A 24,461-nucleotide genomic window follows, 5' to 3' on the forward strand; every position below is an offset into this window, starting at 1 on the left:
CCTTCCCTTGTTTCCTCCTATTCCTCCCTCCCTCCCACTTCCCCCCTTCTCCCCTCCCCTATGTCTGTGATTGAGGGAGACCTCCTCCCCAATATATGCTCTTAGAGTATCGAGTCTCTTCTTGGTAACTTGCTATCCTTCCTCTGGGTCTCGTCTTTCTTATACCACTGTACTCTATGGTTTCTGATGTTGGGCACATATGTATTTATAATCGCTGTACCTTTTTTGCTGAATGGCTCCGTTTATATTTACATAGTGATCTTCTCCCCCCTGGCCCCGCACCCCAGGTCTTTTGACTTGAAGGTGGTTTTTATCTACATATACTTAAACTGCTCTCTTTTGGCTTTCCTTTGCATGGGAAATTTCCCCCATGCCCTTCACTTTCCCTTGATGTGTGTGCTCTTATTTCTACAGTGAATCTTGGTGCTGGAGAGGTGACCACTCAGTGGTTAAGAGGACAGGCTGCTCTTTCAGAGGACCTGAGTTTGGTTCCCAGTATTCATGTCAGGCAGTTCACAACTGCCTAGGACTCCAGCTCCGGAGCATCTGATGTCCTCTTCTGGCATCTCCAGGCACTGCACACATGTGCACACACACACACACACACACACACACACACACACACACTCATGCACGCACACACAAGCACACACTTAATTAACAAGAAAATAAAATCCTTGAGTGAACCTCTGCAGACAGCATATATTGGGTCTTGTGGATGTACCAACGTGTCTTAAAGCTGGAGGCTGTTCTACTGGAGAATTGAGAGGACAAGAGAGATGAGCCCACTGGGCTTCGAGGATGTCATTGTTGGGTCAGGACTTGCCTCTGCTCTTTTGTTTATTGTTTTCAATATGCTGTGTGTAGCTTCCTTGTTCCTTTCTCCTCTCCCTGTCTTCCTTTGTGTTGTACGTTGATTTCTCGCTTTTAGTTTTGGATGATGATGATGATGATGATGATGATGATGATGATGATGATTTGTCTTTCAGCTATAGATTTCTACTTGGTGTTACCGTGAGGCTTATGAGAACTATCTCTGTGATAACACCTTGTGTGCTGATAACAACTTAGCTTTGACAGCGAAGGAAACCGAAACCCTGAGTGCTGGAGTTGGACTCTTTGCTCCCTTTAGAGGTTGGGAGGCCACACTTTATGGCTTTTATAGTTCCCATCACTCCACTAATCATTTGCTTATTATTTCCAGTCGTTTGTCTTTTCCCCTCACACCGAAGGTGCAACGGGCTTCCTCTCCCTGTTACAGTTTTCGAGCCCTAGGCACTTGACTGTGGTCTGACTTTTGCAAGTGAGCTCACTTTCAGTGCCTTCGAGCTCTCACTAGCGTCCTTTTCTTTCAGACTGCAGAACCACTCCCGCCCCCCCCCCCCAGCATTCCTTGTAAGACAGGTCAGTGGAGCTGTAAAACAGCTCGGTTTTCGTTTGTTAGAGATGTGCTCACATCTCCTTCATCCAGAAGGGCATCTTTGCTGGGTGCAGCATTCTCGCTGGGGAGCTCCCTGCCCCGCCCCCTCCCCCCCTCATCCCTCTGAATATATCATTCTGCTTTGCTGTGGTCGGTGAGAGTTCTGCAGAGAAGCCAGCCAGGGTCCCACACTGGGCCCCTTACATGCGATTTGCTTTGTTTCTCTGCATTGAACCTAGCTGGAGCCCTTTGATTTTTTTTTTATTACTTGCAATATGTATATTGTCATAGTTAGGGTTAATTTTTCTTTTTTGGGTTTTTTGAGACAGGGTTTCTCTGTGTTAGCCTTGGCTGTCCTGCACTCACTTTGTAGACCAGGCTGGCCCCCAACTCAGAGATCCGCCTGCCTCTGCCTCCCCTAGTGCTGGGATTACAGGGGTGTGACACCGTGCCCAGCACAGTTAGGATTTTATTGATGTGAAGAGACACCATGACCAAGGTGGCTGTTATACAGAAAACATTTAATTGGGACTGGCTGACGGTTTCATTTTCATCATGGCGGGAAGCATCTTGGCATGCAGGCAGACATGGTGATGGAGAAGGAGCTGAGAGTTCTACATCTTGATCCAAAGGCCGCAGCAGGAGACTGTCTATCACACTGGATGTGGCCAGAACATAAAGAGACCCTAAAGCCTGCTCCCACAGTGACACCCTTCAACAAGGCCACATCTCTTAATTGTGCTACTCCCTGTGGTTAAGCATTCGCACTCATGTGTCTACGGGGACTGTTTCTACTTAAACTACCACATAGATCTTTTGAAGGAGAGATAAACCTGTTTTATAGGATTCCAAGTGTGGGATCGGAACGGTCTCATGAGAGAACAGGTGAGGTTAATTCACTAGAAGAGCAACCACCTTGTGCAGGAGCTTAATTGTTGCCAGCTGAAAAGATCCCGTGAACAGACTCTGGGAGGAGATATATAAATGAGCCCAGGACTGGAGGCGGGGGTGTTTTTGGAGACTTCAGATAGATTTGGTTGTTCATTGCTGCACTTCAAGACGTTCCTAGAGAAAACCGCTTTGGGGCTCCGGCTCCTGCTGAGGTTCTGGGTTCTGGTTACCCCAGGTTCCAGCAGAAGAAATCCTGTGGCTCATGCCTGGAGAATCATTCCTTGGAACTGATATCCTTAGGGTTTTGTTATTGTGTCCATTAATCCTCAGTTCCTATTGTTTTGGTTAGTCGGGTTGTAAGTGACGTATGCTCAGTCACTAAGTTGTTAATAAAATATATTGGTTAAGTAAATTGAGCCTACAAGTGGCGCCCAACATGCTTTGGATATCATGGGTAACTTAACTTCTAATGCTGTGGAGGAAGATAGTGGTTTTCAAGAGATAGTAATGCTTTTATCTTTCTCTAGGTTTTGATTTTCCTGCTATTATTCTCCTTAAAAAAAAGATTTACTTATTTATTTTATGTATATGAGTGCTCTATTTGCATGTATGCTTGCATGACAGAAGAGAGCATCAGATCTCATTGTAGATGGTTGTTGGCCTCCGTGTGGTTCCTTGGATTTGAACTCAGGACCTCTGAAACAGCAGCCATGGCTTTTAACCACTGAACCATCTCTCCGGCCCTGTTTTTTTTTAAATTATTCTTTAGTAAGTTCTCCACTCCTTCGAGTCTCTTTCCTCCCAATTGAATGCCAACTTGAATGATTCAGACATTTGCTTTTTCTGCTACCACATAAATTCTTTAAATCCTCTCTCCCTCTCTGTCTTCCTGTTTTCCTCCTTCTTTCCTTCTTATTTGTTTCTTTTAGGTAAGCATGTGAGTGCATGCGTGTGTATGTGTGTGTGTGTGTATGTGTGTGTGTGTGTATGTGTGTGTGTGTGTGTGTGTGTGCGCGCGCGCGCGTGCTTGTGTAAGGTGGGTACATGTGTGCCATGGCGCTGGTGGGGAAGTCGGAAGACTACCTGTGGGTGTCTCCTATCTTGTGGATCCTTTCAGGGATTGAACCCTGGTCATTACTCTTGGTGGCAAGAACCTTTATTCATGGAGCAATCTTGCCTGCTCATTAATTTTCTCTGTTTTATTTATTTATTTATTTAGTCTGCCTCTGTCTCTGCCCTCCCCTCTCCGCCTGCTTCTCTCTTTCTGGGGTGGGATCTCACCATGTAGATCCGAGTGGTGTGCAACTCACTTATGTAGACCAGGCTACCCCAGGGTTTGCATGTATCTTCACGCACTGGAACTGAGATTACAGGTGTGCACAGCCATGCCTGCTAAGTTCTGAGTACATTCTTTATTTCTTTTCATCCTCCTTTTCTCTCCAACTACATATTGTCAAGCAACCCTTCTCGAGCTCATGGATTCTTCTACTTAATCAATTCTGCTGTCAGTGTTGGATATTGGCCTCCTCCCTCCCCTTTCTCCTCCTCCTCCTTCCTCTTCCTCCTCCTCCTTCCTCTTCCTCCTCCTCCTTCCTCTTCCTCCTCCTTCCTCTTCCTCCTCCTTCCTCTTCCTCCTCCTTCCTCTTCCTCCTCCTTCCTCTTCCTCCTCCTTCCTCTTCCTCCTCTTCCTTCCTCCTCCTCCTCCCTCTTCCCCCTTCTTCCTCCCCCTCCTTCCTCTCCTCCCTTCCTTGGTTTTTCATGACAGAGTTTCTCTGTGTAGCCTTGTCTGTCCTGGAAATCGATCTCTAGACCAGGACGGCCTTGGATATTGGCTTTTTCATTCATCTTGTTTATTGACTTTTTCAGCTCCTTGCCTTTTTCGGTTTGATTTAAAAAAAATAGTCAATCTACTGTCAATTGTCTCATTATAGTCATTTATTATTCATTTCATTTATTGCTTTTCTGATGTGTGCTGAGCTCCCAGAGGCGGTTACTTTCACTTATTCTTGTCTCTTTAGGTCTCTGGCACTTCCTTTTGTCTCTCTGGCAAAATCTTTTCCTGGATTCTTCTGCATCCTGGTGGCCATGAGGCACCTCTGCATTTGAAGATGCATTTATTGGAGTCTCTGCAGACTTGATTTATCTCAGAAAACCCTGTTCTCATGCTGTGGGTCATGACCTCAGGTGGATCAAATGACCCTTTCACAGGGGTTGCATATCAGATATCCTGCATATCAGAAATTTGCACTACTAGTCATAACAGTAGCAAAATTACCATTATGGAAGTACCAACAAAAATAATTTTATGGTTGAGAATCACTATAGCATAAGGAATTATATTAAATTGCCACAGCATTCATTAGGAAAACTGAGACCTATTGGTGTTGGCTCAAATTTCTTAACAAATATATTTTTTATGAACTTAATAACTCAGCATACACCCCTTATGACCTGACTAACCGAAACAATAGGAAAAGAGGGTTAAAGAATAACAAAACCATAAGGATATCACTTTGAGTGTCTCAAAGTGCAGCAATGAACAGCCAAAACTATCCCAAGTCTCCCCAGGCCCCGCCTCCAGTTTAGGGCTCATTTATATAGCTCCTCCCAGAGTCTGTTCACAGATCTTTTCAGCTGGCAACAATCAGGCTCCCGCATGAGGTGGTTGGTCTTCTAGTGGATTAACCTCACCTGTTCTCTCACAAGACCATTCCGATCCCAACCTTGGGAGCATAACAAAAACAGGTTTACCTCTCCTTCATCTCCCCCTTTCTATTTAATAAAATAAGCTATATACAACAAAATAAGACTTATCCATTAAGCCAACATTTGCAAGGACCAGTCCATTTGCAGTTAACGATTTTAAAGAAAAATTCCCACTATCCTATGCTACTGATTCTTATCCTAATGTCTAAAGTTTTGTTTTTTTTTTTTAACTAAACTTATATTAATACCGTGGCTATCTAGTCTTTAACCGCATCAGAGACCCCAGAAGGAAAAACTGTCTAATATGAAGGAAGTACAGGCAAGCAACTTCCAAAAGTATTGACAGGACAGAGAGCTGACTGTCTGGACAGTCACAAATTCTTCTCCATTGTCAGGGCATCCAGTCTTCAGCCAGCTGGCCCAAGTCATCTGACATACTAGTTTAAATAAAAAACAAACTGTCCATCTAGGGTTTCTCTGCAGGCCATTTGTCATGGTCCCTATGCCTGGGACCACTGTGGTCTTTGGAGTATTAGCAGAGTGTCCTGATCTCAGGGCATTGTTGTCTAACTTGGTGATAGGCCAGGACTCCATGGCTCTTGTGCCTGGAGCAATGCTAGGACACGCTACAAGCCCCATGTGACAGAGCTCTTTCTGAAGACCCAGGTTCAGTTCCCAGCACCCACAAAGCAGCTCCCAACTGTCTGTAACTCCAGTTCCAGGGGATCTGATGCCCTTTATAGCTTCCTTAGATTCCAGGAATGCAAGTGATACACAGACATGCAGGTAGGAAAAACAGGCCCTCCCAACTAAAGAAAAATAAAAAGAAATGTTTCTGAAATGATTTTGGGGGGCGTCCAAGTCCAATCTCTGGTTCTACCTTCTCTTCCTCTCCTTCTTCTTCCGCCTCCTCCTCTTCTTAATAGTGTGTGTGTGTGTGTGTGTGTGTGTGTGTGTGTGCGCGCGCGCATGTGTGTGTGTGTGTATGTGTGTGTGTGTGTGTATCTCTGGAGGTCAGAGACAACCCTGTGTAGTTGGTTCTCACCTTCCTTCTTTATATGATGTCCGATCTAGTCTATGTCAACTTGACGCAAACTTAAGTCAACCGAAAGGAGAGAAACTCAATATACAAAATACTTTCACAAGAATTGGATGTAGGCAAGCCTATGGGGCATTTTCTTAATTAGTAATCTATAGGGGAGGGCCCAGCCCATTGTGGGTGGTGCTATCCCTGGATTGGTGGTCCTGGGTTCTATAAAACAGGTTGTGCAAGCCACGGAGAACAAGCTAGTAAGCAGCACCCCTCCATGGCTTCTGCATCAGCCCCGGCCTCCAGGTTCCTGTGCCCTGTTTAAGCTCCTGTCCTGACTTCTTCCTTCAGTGATGAACAGTGCTGTAAAAGAGTAAGCTGAATAAACCCTTTCTTCCCTAAGTTGCTTTGGTCACAGTGTCAAAGCAAGAGTCAAATCAAGAGTTACTCTAACTAAGCCATGTGGGTTCTGGGGACTGAGCTCAGGTCAAGTCATCAGGCCTGGGCGACAAATCACTGGGTCATCTTCCAGTTCTGTCATTTCCTTTGGTAGTTTCAGGGCTTCCTATCCCTTTGAATTCTTCTCTACTCTGCTGCAAGCACCAATCAGACCACACTGTTCTGACAAATTTTATCCTGGGGGAAATAACTTTGTATTCTTCATGTGTGGATGCTGTGAATTCTTGGATGGAGGCTGTGTCTGCAAACACTGATGGGTGCTCAGAACTGCAGTCATGTGGACAGGTTGGATGTTACCCATCCAGAGGCCAATTGCCTTAGCCTGGGATGGCTTTAGTCCCCACCAGACAGGCTCACCACACAGCATTTCCTTGCTCACTTCTCTGTAGGAATTGCCATCCTGCGACTAATGGATAAACCCCTTTGAAATCCACTGGCTAAGCAGACCACTAGCTTCCATCAAACCCAAAGCTAAGGATATCATCAGGCAGTATCCGAGGCCTTTAGGAGAGATTCTCCCATCTTCCTTTCTGGTGTACCCACCATGTAATTTTATTTAAAAATTTTTTTTAATTTTAATTTTTTTTGGGTTTTTTGAGACAGGGTTTCTCTGTGTAACCTTGGCTGTCCTGGACTTGCTTTGTAGACCAGGCCGGCCTCAGACTCACAATGATCTGCCTGCCTCTGCCTCCCGAGTGCTGGGATTAAAGGCATGCACCACCACACCTGGCTTACCACATGACTTTAAATTGCCTTGATTTATAACCTTCTTTGCTCTGCTATTATAAACCTTCATGAAGGGTTCTCCATGTGGGAACACAGAACCTGGTGACCCAGCTCTGTGTTTCTATGGCTGTACTCACCCAAAGGAGACTGAATAGAGAGAGTGTGGCTTCAGACCAGCCCTCTGTCAGGCTTGGGAGCTGGCTCTTGGGTTAGGATGCTGGGCTAACCTGTATGGTAACCAGAATGTGAAAGGAACCAGAAAAAACACTAGCCAGAGAGTCAGAGCCCTCCAGGAAGAGCAAAAAGGAACAAGATTTAGCTTTGATCTGGGCGAAGTGGAGCCAAGTGAGCGAAGATCAGCCTGCAACAAGCAACTGCTCTCCTTTCTTCCGAGTCCCATGGAAGGAGCCAGAAATCTTGTTTGGAGGGTGACAGACACATCTTGGGCCCTTCTTGCAGCCACCACCAGCAGCAGCAGAAAGCTTGAATGTTCACACCTTTACAGAGTGGACACAGATATCGCCTTGGATAGTAGCTAAGCAGTCAGGGTCACAGGGTGTTTCTGCAAGTGCTTGACGTGATGAATTCTGGAGCAAAGGCTAACAGGAACACTAAAAGCTATTAAAAACAAGGACATCTTGAAATTTGCAATAAAATGGATGGAGCTAGGAAAAAAAAATCATCTTGAGTGAGGTAACCCAAACACCAAAAGATGTGCATGGTATGTATTCACTTATAAGTGCATATTAGCCATCAAGTACAGGATAACCACATTACAATCCACAGACCCAAAGAAGCTAAGTTACAAGGAGGGCCCAAGGAAGGATGCTTGACTCAGAAAGGGAAAGAAAAAGCCATTGGAGGTGGATGGGTGGAGGGGACTGGGCAGGAGAGGGAATGGGGAGTGGACTGGGAGTAGGGAGAACAGGGGAGAGAGGGCTGGATCAGAAACAGGAGGTGGGAGGCATCTCTGGGATTTGCAAGGGAGGCCCCAGGAAGTCTATGGCGGTCACCCTAGCTGAGATTCCTAGCAGAGGCGGTGGGGGGGGGGGTAGGGAGGGGGATATAAAGCCTGAAGTAGCCATCTCCTGTAGCCAGGCAGGACTTCTAGTGTAGGGGGATAAGGACACCAACCCACCCACAAAACCTTTAACCCACACTTTCCTGCCGACAAAATGCACGGGGACAAAGACGGAGCACAGCTGGCTTAGCACATCTTTCTCGTCCCCATTCCAACCTCGAAGTTACCAGTTTCTCCCCACCCACATAATTTTCACAGTTACTATTCACATGTTTATTTTTCCCCCGGACATAGTATTTTTTATTAATTATTTAGGAGTTTTGTACAATGCTGGTTCTCCATTTTTCCAAGATCTGTCCGCTTACCCTCCCCCCTGAGAACCCCTAAAACAAGCAAACAAACAAACAAACAAACAAAAAAACGCACACTACGTCCAATTTGTGTTGCTCATATACTCACTGGAGCATGATCAAACTCCCCATCACCCACTAGAACCGTCAGCGTGAAGCACTACACATCAGCATCATTATCACAGCGTTTCTGTGATTCTCTTTAATAGCCTCCTGTCTGGACTGCTTGTTTTTTTCTCTTTTTCTTTTTCTTGGTGTGGGGGTGGCGTAGAGGTGGGAGTTGTTACAGAAACCTTCAATGTCCTTTATTCTCAGTTATCAGTGTGTGCAGTCACCCCTAGCAGGGCAAAAGCCGATCTCTTGCCTATAATATCTAGCGGCCGGCAGCATGGACCATGGACGTCAACATTGTTTCCGGTGGCTGCGGATTGTGGACTTTAGCATGGTTTCCAGTGGAAGCATGGACCACGGGGGTCTTCTGAGGAGACTCGAGAAAACAGACCATTCCTTCTCTCAGATACCTTGTTGTTGCTCGGAGTCAGGGTGATCGTGCGAGCGTGGGTAGTGGGGAGGACCTGTGGGAGCTCCGTGCTGCTCTACCCTACCCTACCCTCGGCCTTAGCCTGACATCATCAGAGAGGCTTCCTCCAGCAGCAGATGGGAACAGATGCAGAGACCCTCAGCCGGACGTTATGTGTAGAGAGAGTCTAAGTCGGAGGTCTCCATCAAATTCCTCCCCTGAGCTCAGGGGATCTGGAAGAAGGAGAGATGGAAAGATTGCGAGAGCCAGAGGGCATAGAGGCCACCAGGAGAACAAGGCTCTCTGAACCAACTAAGCAAGGAGCTTACGAAATCAGAGAGACTGAAGCAGCAAGCACAGGGCTCCCATGGGTCTGCACCAGGTTCTCTGCGTGTATACACTGTAACTATTAGATTTGTATTTTTAATGAGACACCTGAACGTGAGAAGGAGTGCTCTCTCACTCTTGTGCCTGCTCTTGGGTCTCTCTTCCTCCTGTTGGGTTGCTGGGTCCAACTTCGCTATGATAGTTTTTGCTTCATCTTTTATCTTATTTTGTCATGTTTGGTTGTTATCTCTTGGAAGCCTGCTATTTTCTAATGAGAGCTAGAAAGGGAGGAGCTTTGGAGGGGAGAGGGCAGAGGAGGAATTGGGGGAGTCGAGGGGAAGGGAAACTATAGTTAGGATATGTTGTATGAGAAAATAATAACAAAACCAGCTTAGCGTGTGTGTGTGTGTGTGTGTGTGTGTGTGTGTGTGTGTGTGTGTGTATGTGTGTGTGTGTGTGTGTGTGTGTGTGTATACGCTTGAGGACATCTTGTGGGAGTCAGTTTTCTCCTTCCACCATGTAGATCCTGGGAATCAAATTCACACTGGAAAGCTTGGTGGCTGGTACCTTTTATTTTTATTTTTACTTTTAATTTCATGAGCAGGCATGTAACATGTGTACAATTTTTTTCTTTTTCTTTTTTAATTTTTGAAACAGGGTTTCTCTGTGTAACAGCTCTGGCTGTCCTGGAACTTGCTCTGTAGACCAGGCTGGCCTCGGATTCACAGAGATCCACCTGCCCCTGCCTCCCAAGTGCTGGGATTAAAGGTGTGCGCCACCACCTCCTGGCCAATTGTTTTCTTATAAAGCTAGGTCATATACTGGAGCTCCACTTGCCATTTCTCAGTGATTGGCTGATATCTTTTCAGGTTAATGAATGAACTTAGACATTCTCAAGGGCTGCACAATGATCCCTAGATGGAGTGTGGCTGGTAGTTTATTGTGGCTGAGGTGTCACTATGATAAAGCCACTGGGAAGAGTAGAAAGTTACCAACAGTTGATTACGTAAAGACAGATGAGTGAGTCCCCCAGAAGGACTCACTGGCTCTAAGGAAACGGTCCTTGGAGCCTGTTGCTACATTAGTCTTCTGTGATTTTGCGATCTCATCCACCATCTGGCTAGGGGGTCGGTGTCTTTTCCCTACTCTCGTGATAAAATGAATATTTATTGTATTAAACCAGTAGGGCTCGTTTGATATTGAAAATGGCATTTCTTGCTTAAATTTGCCTTGCTTTGATTCCTTGCCATGGCGCTATGCTGCGTGGCCATTCATGGTCCGTGAATTGTTCACATGCATCATGGGTTTATGTCTTAGGGACCCTGTTATCACTTGCTTATAGGTCTGTTCTCAAGTTAATGCACTGAGGAGTTCAGCATGCTTGTTAGCCACATATGACACGTGTGATGAAACCCCTTTGTGTCTTAGAGCACTTTTGGGAATTTAAACCCACAGCAGTAGTTTCTGTGGGTTTAAATTCCCAAAAGTGCTCTAAGGACCACTGTGCATCTAGCCTAGGAGATGATGGACTCACGTAATTACATATTTGAGACAGCAGGTGGCACTAAACTGCAGCTAAGACAAATTTTAAAAAATTGTTGTCTGTTAATCACTCAAAATGGTGCATTTAAAAATGGTGTTTCTGTGCGTATATATGAATATATATTCATATATTACTTTCAGTTAATCCCTTCAATTTCCAGCTTTCATTCTTTCTCCCTTTTCTGTTGATTCTCTTCTACTTTTATGTCTTAAAGACTTACTTTTGTGAATTGGATATGTGTGTGTGTGTCCCCTGGAAGATCAAACAGTGTTCTTAACCACCGAACCATCTATCCAGTGCAAGAAAACAGTTTTATCAGCCAATAAACATTAAGCTACAATGTGACACACATCACATGTGATCCACTAGGAGATTGCAAGCATAGGAAAAAAAAATGCTAGCCTAACATGTTTTAAAATGATATATTTTTATTTTTGTTTGTGGGGTGTGTGTGGATGTGTGTGTGTGTGTGTGTGTGTACACTTTCATGTGCCACTGCACACATGTGGAGGTTCAAGTTGGTTCTCTCCTGCCTTGTGGGTCTCAGGGATTGAGCTCAGATCATTAGGCTTGGTGGCAAGCATCTTTACTCACGGAACCATCTTGCTGTCCTTGAAGCAAGCATGCTCTTTATACAGCCAAGCAGCTAAAACCCATCAAACCATGTTCTCATGAGTTGTCGAGGAGCCTGGAGAGATGGCTCAGCGGTTAAGAGCACTGTCTGCTCTTCCAGAGGTCCTGAGTTCAAGTCCCAGCAAACACATGGTGGCTCACAACCATCTATACTAGGATCTGATGCCCTCTTCCCGACTTGCAGGTGTATGTGAAGATACAGCATTCATATACATAAAAATAAATAAACAAATCTTTGAAAAAATGTTTAAAAAACAGAGTTGTCAAAAGGAAGACCTGAAGGATGTTTACGCTTTGTGTCATTTGCAGTAGAAACCCATGGGAGTGTCTTAAGAAGGCTGTGATTATTTCTGCATGTGTGTTTAAGGGAGATATAAATCTTACTTTGCAGTGTCTATGGCTGATGCCTTGCTAAAGAGTAATGGCATCAAAGGAGTTGAAAATAGATATTCAGGAATCTCTCAGGAGATGGGGATAGCATTTCAGCAAACCACTGTGTATCATTTATTTACATCTATTAAAAATTCTCTTTTTTAGTACATGGGTTTGTGGCAATAAAGGTATAGCTGTATACAGATTTTCATCTGGGAGCATCAGTGTAGTTAATGAGGGAGGATTGGATGGTAGGCAGAGAGGAGGGCTGTGGGTTGTTTTCAGCATATTTTAAAAAAACAATTATGAGATTTTTTTTTGAAGTGGAATTTTTCTCAGAGATTATAATACTTTTGTTTCATATAACCTGGTATTCTGGCTTTAATGGCCTGTAGCTAAGATTGTATCAGATGATGACAAAAGTAATTCAGGGGGGTAATTACTGTGTTCTTAAACGCTATCATCATCTTTTCTGTTTGATGTTTTCACACAGAGCTCCAGGCAAAAATTCCCAAATGGATTACAATGTAGATAATTCATGCACAGAGAGACAAGGCTCAGCTAAGTATGAGGGGCTACATTTGATCTGGGAAAATCAAGTTTACAGTTCATTGAACAGGCATATCTAACCTGTGTCTGAGGACAGACATGCATACAGCCCAACACGTTTGTAGATGACAGCATCATGCTACAATGTCAAACCATTCAACACCCCTGACCAACATATTTCTCTTTATTGGGAGTGAAAAAGTTATAAATCTTTGCTATGATATAACCTTAAAGACAAATAGATGAGAGGCTGCCATCCATCCCTGACAATCTAAAGCAGTTAAAGGGTGCTGGGGCAAATGAGAGGTATTTTCTTCAGTGTGTATCCATTTGCGAGAGGATCTACTCCCCTGTAAGCAGCTTTAATGATGAAACTCACTGGAACACACACACACACACACACACACACACACACACACACACACGTACACACACACAATTACACATACAAAACAACTAGAAGGAGGAGGAAGGGGACCAGTAGGAGTGTGTGTGTGTGTGTGTGTGTGTGTGTGTGTGTGTGTGTGTGTGTAGAGAGCGTACTGGGGAGTGAATTTAATCAAAATACACTATATATGCAAGCATGAAAATGTCATAAGGAAGCACATTAACAGGTAATGTTAATTTAAGCTAATAAACAACAACAAAGCCATAAGGCTCTGTTAATATAGTTTGAATTCTAAGCCAACTTTTGCTCTACTCTCCCTTACATTTGGAACATTGTTTTAATATATATATATATATATATATATATATATATATATATATATATATTCACGAGGGCAGTGATTCTGAAAATTAAGTCACTGTATTGAAATTGAACTAAAGTTAGCACTTATTGAATGCCTACCTCACTTTACACTTTAGAGAAGTCTGTTTAATCCTTATACAATACTTTGAAACAAACGCTTTCTTTATTCCCTGTTACAATGAAGAATGCCTCCTGTATACATTAACCAGTTACAACAGGAAATAGGTTTCTTATGTCAACGTGTGGCTGATACTTTGATTCTCAAAGTGAAGCATGGAAATATTTTTATCTCCTTGTCTGGAAAGCCCTTGAGAAACCTAAGGGGGGGGGAACCTCTTAATTAGTTTCTAAGCTTCACTTAACTCCAAAGCTGTTAGGTGTTCATATTTTACAGCACTGCCAGGAACCTTTCCAAGTTAAGACACTGTCAGCCACTAGAGGTTAAGTTGCTCAAGGAAGGTTTATTGACTGTAAAGAACTGCTAACAGATGGCTGGAGGGTAATCAGGTGAGCCCTCATGGCTGCAAGTGACAACAGCTCTCCAGATGGAGAGGGATTTCTGCTGCTGCCGGCTCAGAAAGAGAAAGGGACAGACAGAAAACAACAGGACAGAAATTTTTTCATAGGCTTGCTCATTTCCCAGATGTATCTCACGCCTTGTCTTCTTGGAGGCGTTTCTTCTTCTTCTTTCGCTTATGGTCTTTGTTAATTGCTTTGAGGTTTCTCTTCCAGGGAGTGGAGCCTAGTGGTTAATATCTTGCTGCGCTGGTCCACCTCCTCTAGAACTTTCTTAACGACTATGGCTTTGGCTGTATCTGAGAAGTCCAAATTAAAAGAAGATTTTAGAGAGCGGGAAAGAAACGAATAAAACGTCACATAAAGGATTAATAAGAATTATTTTTTCTGATGTAGGTTAGATAAGGCAGAAAGCACAAACACGACTCATCTTTGGTGCGTTCTGATTACTTGGTTAGGCAAGATCTTGGTGCCATCTGACTTTATTTAAAATAAGTGCCCGTGTCAACAGGCAGCCACTTGGCTTGCAATGGTATCTACTCCAAGTCTTACTGTAGCATAAGACTGTGTGCTGGGATTAACGTGCATAGCAACCTATGTCATAATGGAGGACTTAACACTGGGATTTCATTTCTGTTACCTTTGATTTGACTTCCGGCGTTCCCAGATCCGTAATCTTTAGTCTTGTAACTCACGGACTTGCAAGCCCTGTGAAAACCCCACAAGAGAGTGACATGGAGAGAAACCTTTCTGGCCGAAACCCAGCGTTAGAATTTCTCTTGCTCTTTGGAGAACACACTCAGCGGCTTGCAGCTGAAGGCAGCTCCACTTCAGCATTAAAGAAATGATAGTTCTAATCTTCATTCCTTGAGTTGGATTTTGCCAAATGCTGCTGGTTCCTTTTCTTGGCGATGGAGTGGGATGCTGAACACTTAGGATTCAGTGTTTGTGTGTGTGTGTGTGATATTTTTCTGCTGGGGGTGTTGGAACCCGCTGATGTGGAGGTGGGATGCATGTGGCGTTTCCCCGTATAAATCCCTTCACCTACCCCTCGTCTCCGTCTATGAGGCGGCAGTAGGTCTCGATCTCCTTCTCCAGGTGCGCCTTGACGTTCAGCAGCTGCTCATACTCCAGCTTCTGGCCCTCGGTCTCGGTCCTCACCTGGTGCAGCTGCTCCTCCAGGGCGCTGATCTGAGCCTGGATCTGAGCCAGCTGCGAGCAGTAGTTGCCCTCGGTCTCCGCCAGGGAGCACTCCAGGGAGTGTTTCTGTTAGGAAGAAACACAGAGGATGTGCAGGAGGCACAGTCAGCTATTTGTTAGCCACGTGTAATGACACACGCCTTTAGTGTCATCACTTAGGAGGCAGAGGCAGGTAGATCTTTGTGAGTTCCCCGCCAAACCTGATCTGCATACCGAGTTCCAGGCCAGTCAGAGCCACACACGAAACCCTATCTCAAATAAAACAAAAGTATATGTGGGCATTTTTTTTTTCCGGGAGCAAAACGGGGCTTTTAAGCCAGTGGGCGGAAATTTATAACAAATTTAGGGAGCGGTAGGAGATTCCTTCCGTACCGTGGCTAGGAGAGACTGAAGTTCAATCTCCAGGGTTTGCAGCGTGCGCTTCATTTCGGTCAGCTCGTTCCTGGCTGAGGTGGTGGCGCCCACGTCCTCGGTGATCTGCTGCTGCAGCGAAGCGCTCTAAAATGACATCCAAGAGGGGCGGCAGGTCTCAGCGTTGGGAACAACACTGAAACACACGGGCACCGTGTCATGCGGTGAGAGTTACCTTCTCCTGGAACCAGGCTTCGGCGTCCCTGCGGTTCTGCTCAGCCAGAGCCTCGTACTCGGCTCGCATGTTGTTCAGCAGGACCGTGAGGTCCACGCCGGGGGCTGCGTTCATCTCCACGTTCACGTTGCCTCCGGCTGCGCACTGCAGAGCCTGCATTTCCTGGAGGCAGAGAGGTGTTGGGCTGAAGTCAAGCGGGTCTTTGAGGGCATGTAGATGCTTAGCTTTGGTAGCTTTTGTCTTGGTTTCCCTACTTGGCTCTGCCCTGATCATCTCTCCACATTTGATAGCTCTTATCCATTAGACTTACCTCTCATGGCCGATGAAGACACTACCTCACTGAGTAGCCTGCTTCGTTCTGGAAGCATCTTAAAGGCTCCAGAGTCCTTTATTATTCAGAGTCAAACGCTGTCTCCGGGGCGGGGCGGTAGGTCCTTGGTTTAGCTCTACTGCCTAGAATAAGCCTTCATTCCTTCACAAATGTTAGTGGTTAAACCATTTAATGGAATCGCCCTCTGGCTCTTATGCGGGTTGTTTAAATAAGTACCCCTCTTTGGTCTGTCTTTGTCAATCAAGTAGAGACCACCTTGAACATTCTCTGAACTCAGCTGCTCCCTGAAACACAGCCCGAGCATACTCAGAAGCTTGAGTTCGGATAATTCTGAACAGTTGAAACTGTATAAATGGACAAATAAACATGTGTGTGCTTGTGCATATGTGTGTGTGTGTGTGTCTAGGGAAGGAAGGATCAGCTGCTTGTTAAGCTTACACAAGCATCACAAAGTGCCCTTTTGGATTTCCCAGTCAGATGGAGCTCTGTGTGATTTCTGGTTCTGGCCGGTGGTAGCTGTGTTAATTTAGGAAAGTTATGATTTGTCTGAAAATTGAAGCTAATTAAAAAAAAACACAAACAAACCACATTTCTCTGGGTGGTTTTAAGAAAAGTGGAAGTAAACATTAGTAATGACATTGTGGCTTTGCAACATTACTGACATGTGAATGCTGGTTTTCAGGACATCTTGAGAGCAGAAATCTGGTCTGCTGGCAAAGATTACAGTGTTCCGTGTGTCGGGGCGCGCACATGCGCATGCGCGTGAGCTGTTGGCAGAGGCCGTTCTAAGCGGTACAGACAGCAGGTGTTCCTGCCAAGTCTATGCAAACTGGAAGAGCGTAGGTCAGTTGGCTGCTGCAGAAGCCTTCCCTCCCACTCCTGAATCAGGGCCTTTCTTTTCTCCACCAAGCCAATGGCCAGGTGGTCCTTGTATAATTTCCTTCCTGGTAGACACTATATCTCTGTCTCAGCTTTAAAGACCACAGGATTTTGTGAAAACTTCACCAGTTCAAGGAAAGAAAGAAAGAAAGAATGAAAAAAGATAAAAGTAAAGGGCAAGCTGTGTATCTATGGGGCCTTCTATAAGCAACATATTTTTTTAAAAAACCCAATTGTTCCTAATTTATTAATTCATTAAGTAACTGTCATGCGTTATAACCGCACGTAAACATGTAGGGCAAAGAATGCTGCAGTTCAACAGCCTAATTTACAAGCTAACCTCATGACTAACCAAGTAGCTTATTAGCTCTTGCTGCCAACTTGCGCTTTTGTCCTGTGATATTTTCAACCAGCTAAAAATACCAAAGACATTTCCCTCATTTTTTTTTTTTTAGAACAGAAAATATAGGCTGAAAAAAAACCAATGGCTTTGTGGTCAAATGATCACTTCAGAAGGATATTATGTGCTTGGAGGGGTAAATTCTACTGTAACAGTTTAATTGTAGTTTCACCTTTATCGCTGTGTCTATTAAGAATATTTTAAGTGCTAAATGGGACATCTATACCATAGTCCTTCCCCTCAAGGCTCAGGAATATCTGTGGAAGAAGAGCCAGAAAGATTGGGAGAGGGTTGGAGAGCTGGCTTGGCTGTTAAGAGCGGTGACTAGTCTTCCAGAGGACCAGGGTTCAATTCCCAGCACCCACATGGCAGCTCACCAACTCTCTTTAACTTCAGTTCGAAGGGATCTGGTGCCCTCACAGAGACATGCAGGTACTCAGGCCAAACACCAATGCACATAAAATAAAAACAAACAAGTCGTTAAAAAAAAAAAAAAGAAAGAAAGAAAGACCGGAAGACCCAGAGGCGGTAAATAGATAGTGTCAAGGAAGCAGTGTTTTCTGGACACAGTGGGGCAGTTGCACGTATGAATTCACGGCGGCAGTGACAACATTCACAAGACTTGCACAGGCTCAAGCCAGATAAAAACCCAAGCACGGAGCTGGAGAGTCGGGCACAAAATCCTATCCCTACCTGGTAGCTGCTGGGAAGGGAGAGTCAATTTTCTCCCGTGATGTGACCCCTGATAGTGACTGAACTCCAGGCCCCATTTCCAAGAGCAATTAAGCAACACAAACCAGACTTGATGTGGGTGGGTGGGGGTGCAGGGGGGGGGAGAAGAAAACTCAAAGTTGGGTGGGCGGGAGGTGAGGGGTGGACAGTTGGGAAAAGTTGGAGGAGGAAGGGTGAATATCATCAGCACATATTACTTGAAGTTCTCATAGAATTAATGCAAAGATCATTAAACGGGAATACGTCAATATTATGACTATATACTTAATGCACAAGGTTAGTGTGTGCTGCTGTTATGTAGAAACTCAGATCCATTTCTCTCAGAATGGCCTTTAAAACACACTCATTTCATCTAATTGGGCATAATTGTCTAAGCAGACCACTTAACTTAGCTATTATGACGGATCTTAGAAGCCTGATTGTTCTGGAAACCACGATCTTCCCCCAGCCGTGGGAAAATGGGCACAAGAATAAGGGTGAATACATTCAGGTAACTTAACACCTGCAAAGACAAGCTGGCCTCTGGGGGGGTGGGGAGGGTGGGGGTGGGGTGAGGGGGCGTGGTCTCTGCCGAGAGGAGGCTGTCCGCAGAAGCAGCGCAGAGCCGGCGCGCCAGCTCTTACCTCTTTGTGGTTCTTCTTGAGGTAAGTGAGCTCCTCACTGAGGGTTTCGTACTGAATCTCTAGGTCAGTGCGGCACAGGGTGATCTCATCCAGAACTCTGCGCAGCCCATTGACGTCAGCCTCTACGCTCTGGTGGAGAGCCAGCTCATTTTCATACCTTCAAAAGTGTCAGTGATTTTTTTTTTTCCCCAAGGTGGTCACATGGATGGAGACAGTCACCAATCATGGGTACACTCGGGACTTCTGAAGTGGCAAAACCTAGGCACTTTTGTAACTTCTTTGAAGTTTATTATACACTTACTGTTTATTTTATTTTTTTTCAAAATGTGAGAGGCATTTCTCTCTCTCTCTCTCTCTCTCTCTCTCTCTCTCTCTCTCTCTCTCACACACACACACACACACACACACACACACGCAAAAGAGGTATGTTACTGGACATTAGTTTTATAAATAATCCTAAAACTAGCCAATGTATAGAAAAGTGACAGCAGTCGGTTTCTTTCTCTTTTTTTTTTTTAATAAAAGAATCTAGAATGTGTCTTGGTTATACTCATCCCTAGCTCCCTAGCTCCCCACTCCACCTCCCCTTGGATACCCCTCCCCCAGGCAACCGCCCTCCCCCCCCTCGCCTTTTGTAACCTAGAGCCCAATCAGTGCGGCCTGTTAGGATCTTGACTGATCTTATTGGCTGACTTTGTTCTGGAGACCTTGCTGCATCCTAAGTGAATGCAGCGGCTGGAACGGGTCCAGAGCATTTCCTAGCACTCCTCCCGTTCCCTGGCTCCTGCATCCTTTTCACCCGCTCTGTGTTCATCCTGTTAGTTTAAATCCAGGTGCCTACCAATGTAGGAATGACAGTGACTAGTATTCGAGGGAGAGATTAAAAAGAAAATGGAAATTAAGACCGCGCTCTCTGACGACTTACTTGAGCCTGAAGTCGTCGGCTGTCAGCCTGGCATTGTCAATCTGCAGAACAGCGTTGGCGTTGCTGGTGGTGGAAGTGATGATCTGGGAAACCAGGAGTTTGACTTTTTAAAAGGTCACTTATCACAGTAATTTAAAAAGGCAACGTTTTTTTGTTTGTTTGGATTTTGTTTAAGGTTAGAAAATGCCAGTGATAAAAATGAACTAGGCTTTCAGTCAAGGGCATTTTCAACATGAGGTTAAACGCTTAAATCTACTTCAGGATTATTTCCAAAGTGAAAGTGAAATGCCATTAAAAATATCACAAATAAAGACGTAGTGTGTTTCCCCCCCTCAATAAAAAGAGCTTCAGGTAGTATAAACTACGTTCATGTGACTGCAAAAATATAATTTCTTACCTGGTTTTTAAGATCATCGATGATCGGGAAGTATCTACTGTAATCGTGATCGAGACCCCGGCACGACCCAGGTCCAAACTTTTCGTACCAGTCCTTGATCTTCTGCTCCAGGTCAGCGTTGGCCTCCTCCAGGGCTTGCACGTTCTCCAGGTAGGAGGCCAGGCGGTCATTGAGGTTCTGCATGGTGACCTTCTCATTGCCGGACAGGAGACCTCCCTCATTCACAGTGAAGCCGGCACAGGAGTTGGCCGCTCCCGTGTTTCCTCCTGTGGAGCTGCCCCCGAAGGCGCAGGAGAAGCCACTTCCAATGCCTGCTACTCCACAAGCATTCCCAGCCCCAAAGCTGGCTCCCCTGAGCGATCCTGTGCTGGGGCGGCCATAGGACCTCCTGGATCCGCTGGAAAGGCGAAGAGACATGATCTCAGGGCAAGCGTGTCACAGAACTGTGCTCTCCGAAAGTCAGAATGGGAGTGTCTTCTGTCCCCGATGGCTTCCTTTGCCCTTTTTATAGACAATTCTCGAGGGTGTTCTATGAAATTCTGCCTACATAGGGTAAAGCCTGGCTTGCCAGCCTCAGCAAGTTAGCGTAATTGGATGATTTTTTCTAATTAGTAACTTAGTTGGGCTCATTTCTGTAGAAGGGCAGTTGCCCCTAGGTTGGTGTTTATCTGAGAAATGGATCCGGGTGGAGCAATGTCAGGCTCGTTATTACAATTTAAAATTACCAGTGAGTCATGTTTTACCTCCAGCCTAAGCAGATAACGCTCGTGGCTCTGTCACAGAGCAGGGCTTTGGGATCGCCAAGGCAGGTTTTGAAGTTTCTGAGAGTTCGCTTTTGTTGCTCCGATTCTTCCTACATTGGACGAGAAGAGCGGCAGCCATAATTTGCCGACCTGGTCCTTCAGTCCGTAGGGCTGTGGCCGGCCCATTTGTTCTGAATTCCTCTTGTCACGGTTTCCGATGGGAAATTAGCCTCCATTCTGCTGACACGTGCAACATACTTTGTTGACACTTACGGGTGAGCATAGTTGTCTTCCCCTCTCATCCATTTTGGTAATTAGGAACACACCCCTAATTGCTGTTATGTCTTGTGAGAGTTTGGAAGGACATCAGTTTATTTCCTGACCCCACAAAATTCGAAGCCTACTAGGAAGGAACTATTTCATCTTTCTTTAGGTGGCTTATTTAGCTCAGGTGAAAGCCATGGGAAGGTAACTATTCACTGGGTATGGGTTCATATATGCATTTATTGAAAACCCTGAATACGAAGAGCCCACATTTAAACGACAATTTGAAATTACGGATATCTCTACATACATATAGAACACGCTGGTCCATTACTCACGCTCAGTGGAATGACTAATTAACATACTGATCCTCTCACATATTTTCACAGTGAGAACACTTGGGATGCACTCAGCAACTTTCAAGCAAGACACACATTGCTTTTTAATGTCGTCACCTAATTGTCTAATGCATCTCCTGAGCGTACTTCTCCTAACTGAAACTTTGTGCCCCTTGACCAACCTTTCCCACTTGGACCTTCATGTGATTCGTGAGGCTGAATACCTTTTCATAGATCTGCTGGCAGTTTATTTAAAGGGATGTTTTTTTAAATTAGGTTACTGGCATTTTATGGAGTCAAGGTTTTTATATATTTTGGATACTAATTTTAATATATTTATAATTTATATATAACATTTATAATTTATGTATTCATAACATATATACATTGATGTATGTTATTTCACATATATGTAGGATACTAATATTTATATATTTTGGATCCTAACAGTCTTATTAAATTTTGAGTTCACAGTATTTTCTCACAGTGTGTGGGTTAGTTCTTTGCTCTGTTCCTTTGTTCTGAGGAAGTTTTTAGTGTTTTGGAGGCCCATGTTTCTAGTTTTGCATTCGTTGACTATTATTTGTTTTGTTTTTTTTCGAGACAGGGTTTCGAAAAAAACCTGTCTAGCCTAGGCTGTCCTGGACTCAGTTTGTAGAACAGGCTGTCTTGGAAATCACAGAGGTTCCCTTGCCTCTGCCTCCCCGAGTGCTGGGATTAGAGGCTTGCGCCACCACACCTGGCTTGTTGACTATTTTTAGTTTAGTTTTTGTTCTCTCTCTCCATTTGCCACATTCCAGAGGACCAAAGTTTGGTTTCCAGCCAGCACCCACATCAGGCAGCTCACTATTGCCTACACCTCCAGGTCCGCGCGATCTGATGCCCTTTTTTGGCTTCCATAGGAACTAACATACATATGTGGCACACACACACACACACACACACACACACACACACACACACACACATACACACACAGATTCCCAAACACATATACACACATATTTAAAGTTAAAATAAATCTTAAAAAAAAAAGTTTGTCCAGACATGCCAGGACATTTTTCTTTATGTCTTCTGTAGTAACATCATATTTTCAGGCCATAATTTTGAGCGTTAAGTCCATTCCAAGTTGAGTTTTGTGTATAGGATAGGATGAAGACCTAAAGTCTTTATTCCCTCTCCAGTTTCCACATTATCTGTTGAAGAGACTGCCCATTGTGTATTCTTGGAATCTTTTTTTTTTTACTTTTAGTTTTTTTGTTTTTTCAAGGTAGGGTTTCTCTGTGTAACAGCCCTTAATGTCCTGGACTTGGATTGTAGACCAGGCTGGCCTCGAACTCAGATCCACCTACATCTTTCTCCCAAGTGCTGGGATTAAAGGCATCCACCACCACTGCCCAGCTACTCTTGAAATCTTAAAAAATAAATTAATTACAAATGTATGGTTTATTCCTGGGCTCTTTATTTTCTTCCACTAGGCTATAGGTGTGCTTCTGTGTTGGAACATGATATTTTAAATTATTGACATTGGAAGTAGGTTCTGAGGTCAAGTGAAGTGGTATCTGTTCATTCTTTTTTTTAAAAAAAGATTTATTTATTCTGTATATATGAGTACACTGCCTGCATGCACACCAGAAGGGGGCAATGGATCATATTAGAGATGGTTGTGAGCCAGCATGTGGTTGCTGGGAATTGAACTCAGGACCTCTGGAAAAGCAACAAGTGGGCTTAAGTGCTGAGCCATCTCTCCAGCCCCATATGTGTTCATTATTCTAACTGTTCCAGATGTCTGTGGTCCCAATTAAAGATTGCTTTTCTGTCTCTGTGGAAAGTATCCTGCAGTTTCAAATAGATATTTCACTGAATACGTATAGAAACATTTTTAATAATTTAGATTCTTCTTATCTATAAGTGTGAGATATATCTTCATCCTTTTCAATTTACTTTGTAATTTTTAAAAATTATTTTTATTTATTCTTTTGAGGATTTCATACAACATACTTTGATATTTACCACCCCCAAGTTCCTCCAAGATTCACCCCAACTTCTACCTTCCCAGTTTTGTGTTCTCTTAAAAAAAAAAACCCAAACCCAAAACCAAAACCAAAACCAAACCAAAACCAAAACCAACCCTTTGCCTTCAATTTGTGCTGCTTGTATACTCCTGGATGTGGGGCTAGGGGCAGGTGTATGAAGAGACTGCCCATTGTATAGCCTGCTAGGAGCCATGTCCTTAAAAGAAAACAAGTTCTCTCTCCCCGAGACGCTATCAACTGTCTGCAGCTGCTCCTCATTTAGGGAGCTGTTAGTGTAATGACCCTTTGCCTCCTTCAGTACTGTTGTGCCATGGAAAAGGGATCCCGTCCTTTCTCCATTATTACTGAGTGGAAATGCTGTTGACTGTCACGGGTCAATATTGTTTTCTAGAGCTTTACTGAATTCATGTATTCCAACAACTTTTGATAAAGCATTATGCATTATCTCTTTCTCTCTCTCTCTCTCTCTCTCTCTCTCTCTCTGTCTCTCTCTCTCTCTCTCTGTGTGTGTGTGTGTGAGAGAGAGAGAGAGAGAGAGAGAGAGAGAGAGAGAGAGAGAGAGAGAGAGAGAGAAGAGAGTGAGAAGAGAGAGGAGAGAGAGAGGAGAGAGAGAGGAGAGAGAGAAGATAGATAAACATATTAGAGGTCAACTTCCTCTCTTGTTCTCTGCTTACATCTTTTATAATGTTATATATTATGTGTGTGCACAGGCATATTTATTGTATTTATGATGTGTGTGCACTCCACAGCACGTGAATGCAGTGAGAGGCCGACTCTGTAGAGCTGTTTCTCTCTTCTAACTTAGCGTGGATTCTAGGGACTGAACTCAGGCCCTCAGACTTGCACGGCAAGTGCTTTAGCCACTTAGCTATCTTGCTACCTGCCTCTACTGTAGTTTTTGAGACAGGACCACTCATTGAATCTGGAGTTCATCATTTTCTCTAGACTGGCTGGTCACCTAAACCCTTAGGATCCTCCTGTCTCGGTGTCCCCAGAACTGGCATTACAGACATGTTTCCAAGTCTTACTTTTACATGGGAGCCGGGAATCCAAACTTTGCTCCTCATGTCTGCACAGCAAGAAGTTTGCCCACTGAGCCACCTCCCTGACTCAGTTTAGGATTTTAAAAAAAGAATAGCAACGACGGGCTGTGTTCTCTTTGTGCAGCATTGTTTGATTAGCCTCACACTGAC

At 44.4% G+C, this 24,461-nt stretch overlaps 1 protein-coding gene across 1 annotated transcript; it reads right to left on the minus strand.

Moving 5' to 3' along the window:
* Positions 1 to 13,739: 13,739 nt before the first annotated feature.
* KRT25 (keratin 25) lies at positions 13,740 to 20,375 on the minus strand. Its single transcript, XM_084748846.1, has 8 exons — positions 19,888 to 20,375; positions 19,491 to 19,573; positions 18,566 to 18,722; positions 15,601 to 15,762; positions 15,387 to 15,512; positions 14,863 to 15,080; positions 14,455 to 14,522; positions 13,740 to 14,113 (listed from the first exon to the last, which is right to left on the minus strand). Exons 1-8 carry the CDS (start codon positions 20,302 to 20,304, stop codon positions 14,004 to 14,006), a joined length of 1,341 nt encoding a protein of 446 aa, XP_084604972.1. The 5' UTR covers positions 20,305 to 20,375; the 3' UTR covers positions 13,740 to 14,003.
* Between the last annotated feature and the right edge of the window lie 4,086 nt (positions 20,376 to 24,461).

The sequence above is a fragment of the Acomys minous genome (assembly GCF_964271855.1).
Source record: "Acomys minous genome assembly, chromosome: 12".
NCBI lineage: Eukaryota > Metazoa > Chordata > Mammalia > Rodentia > Muridae > Acomys > Acomys minous.

Coding starts and splice junctions, on each gene's coding strand:
- KRT25 (XM_084748846.1), bottom strand. CDS start 20,304: ATGTCTCTTCGCCTTTCCAGCGGATCCAGGAGGTCCTATGGCCGCCCC. Junction 15,513..15,600: donor AAGCCTGGTTCCAGGAGAAG/GTAACTCTCACC, acceptor ATGTCATTTTAG/AGCGCTTCGCTGCAGCAGCA. Junction 15,081..15,386: donor TTCAGTCTCTCCTAGCCACG/GTACGGAAGGAA, acceptor TCTTCCTAACAG/AAACACTCCCTGGAGTGCTC.